The sequence below is a fragment of the Acanthisitta chloris genome, unplaced genomic scaffold (genome assembly GCF_000695815.1).
Source record: "Acanthisitta chloris isolate BGI_N310 unplaced genomic scaffold, ASM69581v1 scaffold4042, whole genome shotgun sequence".
In the NCBI taxonomy this organism is placed as follows: Eukaryota; Metazoa; Chordata; class Aves; order Passeriformes; family Acanthisittidae; genus Acanthisitta; species Acanthisitta chloris.
The window spans coordinates 7378-7796 of record NW_008658626.1 but is presented as its reverse complement, the minus strand read 5'-3'; the positions used below and the strand labels follow the sequence as shown (position 1 = coordinate 7796).

Here is a 419-nt window from a genome sequence, read left to right as displayed (position 1 = left end):
GAGGTTGCCTTCCCCCCCCTCTGCAGTGTGTCCCCCCACAGACTGGTGTGCTGACCCCCCTGTCCCAACAAGTCCTCATCGACTGCTCCTGGGGCTTTGGGAACTATGCATGTGATGGGGGTGAGGAGTGGAGAGCCTATGAGTGGATCATGAAGCATGGTGGCATCGCCAGCACCGAGTCCTACGGGCCCTACCTGGGGCAGGTGAGGGTGGCAGTGCCACTCAGAGTGCCCTCCCTAATCCTTCCCCCTGGGCTCTCCCAAATCAGCCATTTGGCAGCAGATGGAGATTCCTCTTTGACTTATGGATGCTCCATCCAAGCTGTCACACTTCCTCCTTCCCCCTCACCGGGGTGGGTCAGACCCTCTTGTCTGCCCCAGGGGACACCAGTGCCACCTCAGCTTTTCTCCCCCCAGAAT

The 419-nt window shown here is 59.9% G+C and overlaps 1 protein-coding gene across 1 annotated transcript in view; it reads left to right on the top strand.

Annotated features, from left to right (window-relative positions):
- LOC103812150 (counting factor associated protein D-like) overlaps positions 1-419 on the top strand; it is a 5673-nt gene that overhangs the window by 3813 nt on the left and 1441 nt on the right. The window contains exons 8-9 of the mRNA XM_009085160.1: positions 42-203; positions 322-352. Coding sequence (XP_009083408.1) covers positions 42-203; positions 322-352 — 193 coding nt within the window. The remainder of the gene's footprint in view (positions 1-41; positions 204-321; positions 353-419) is intronic.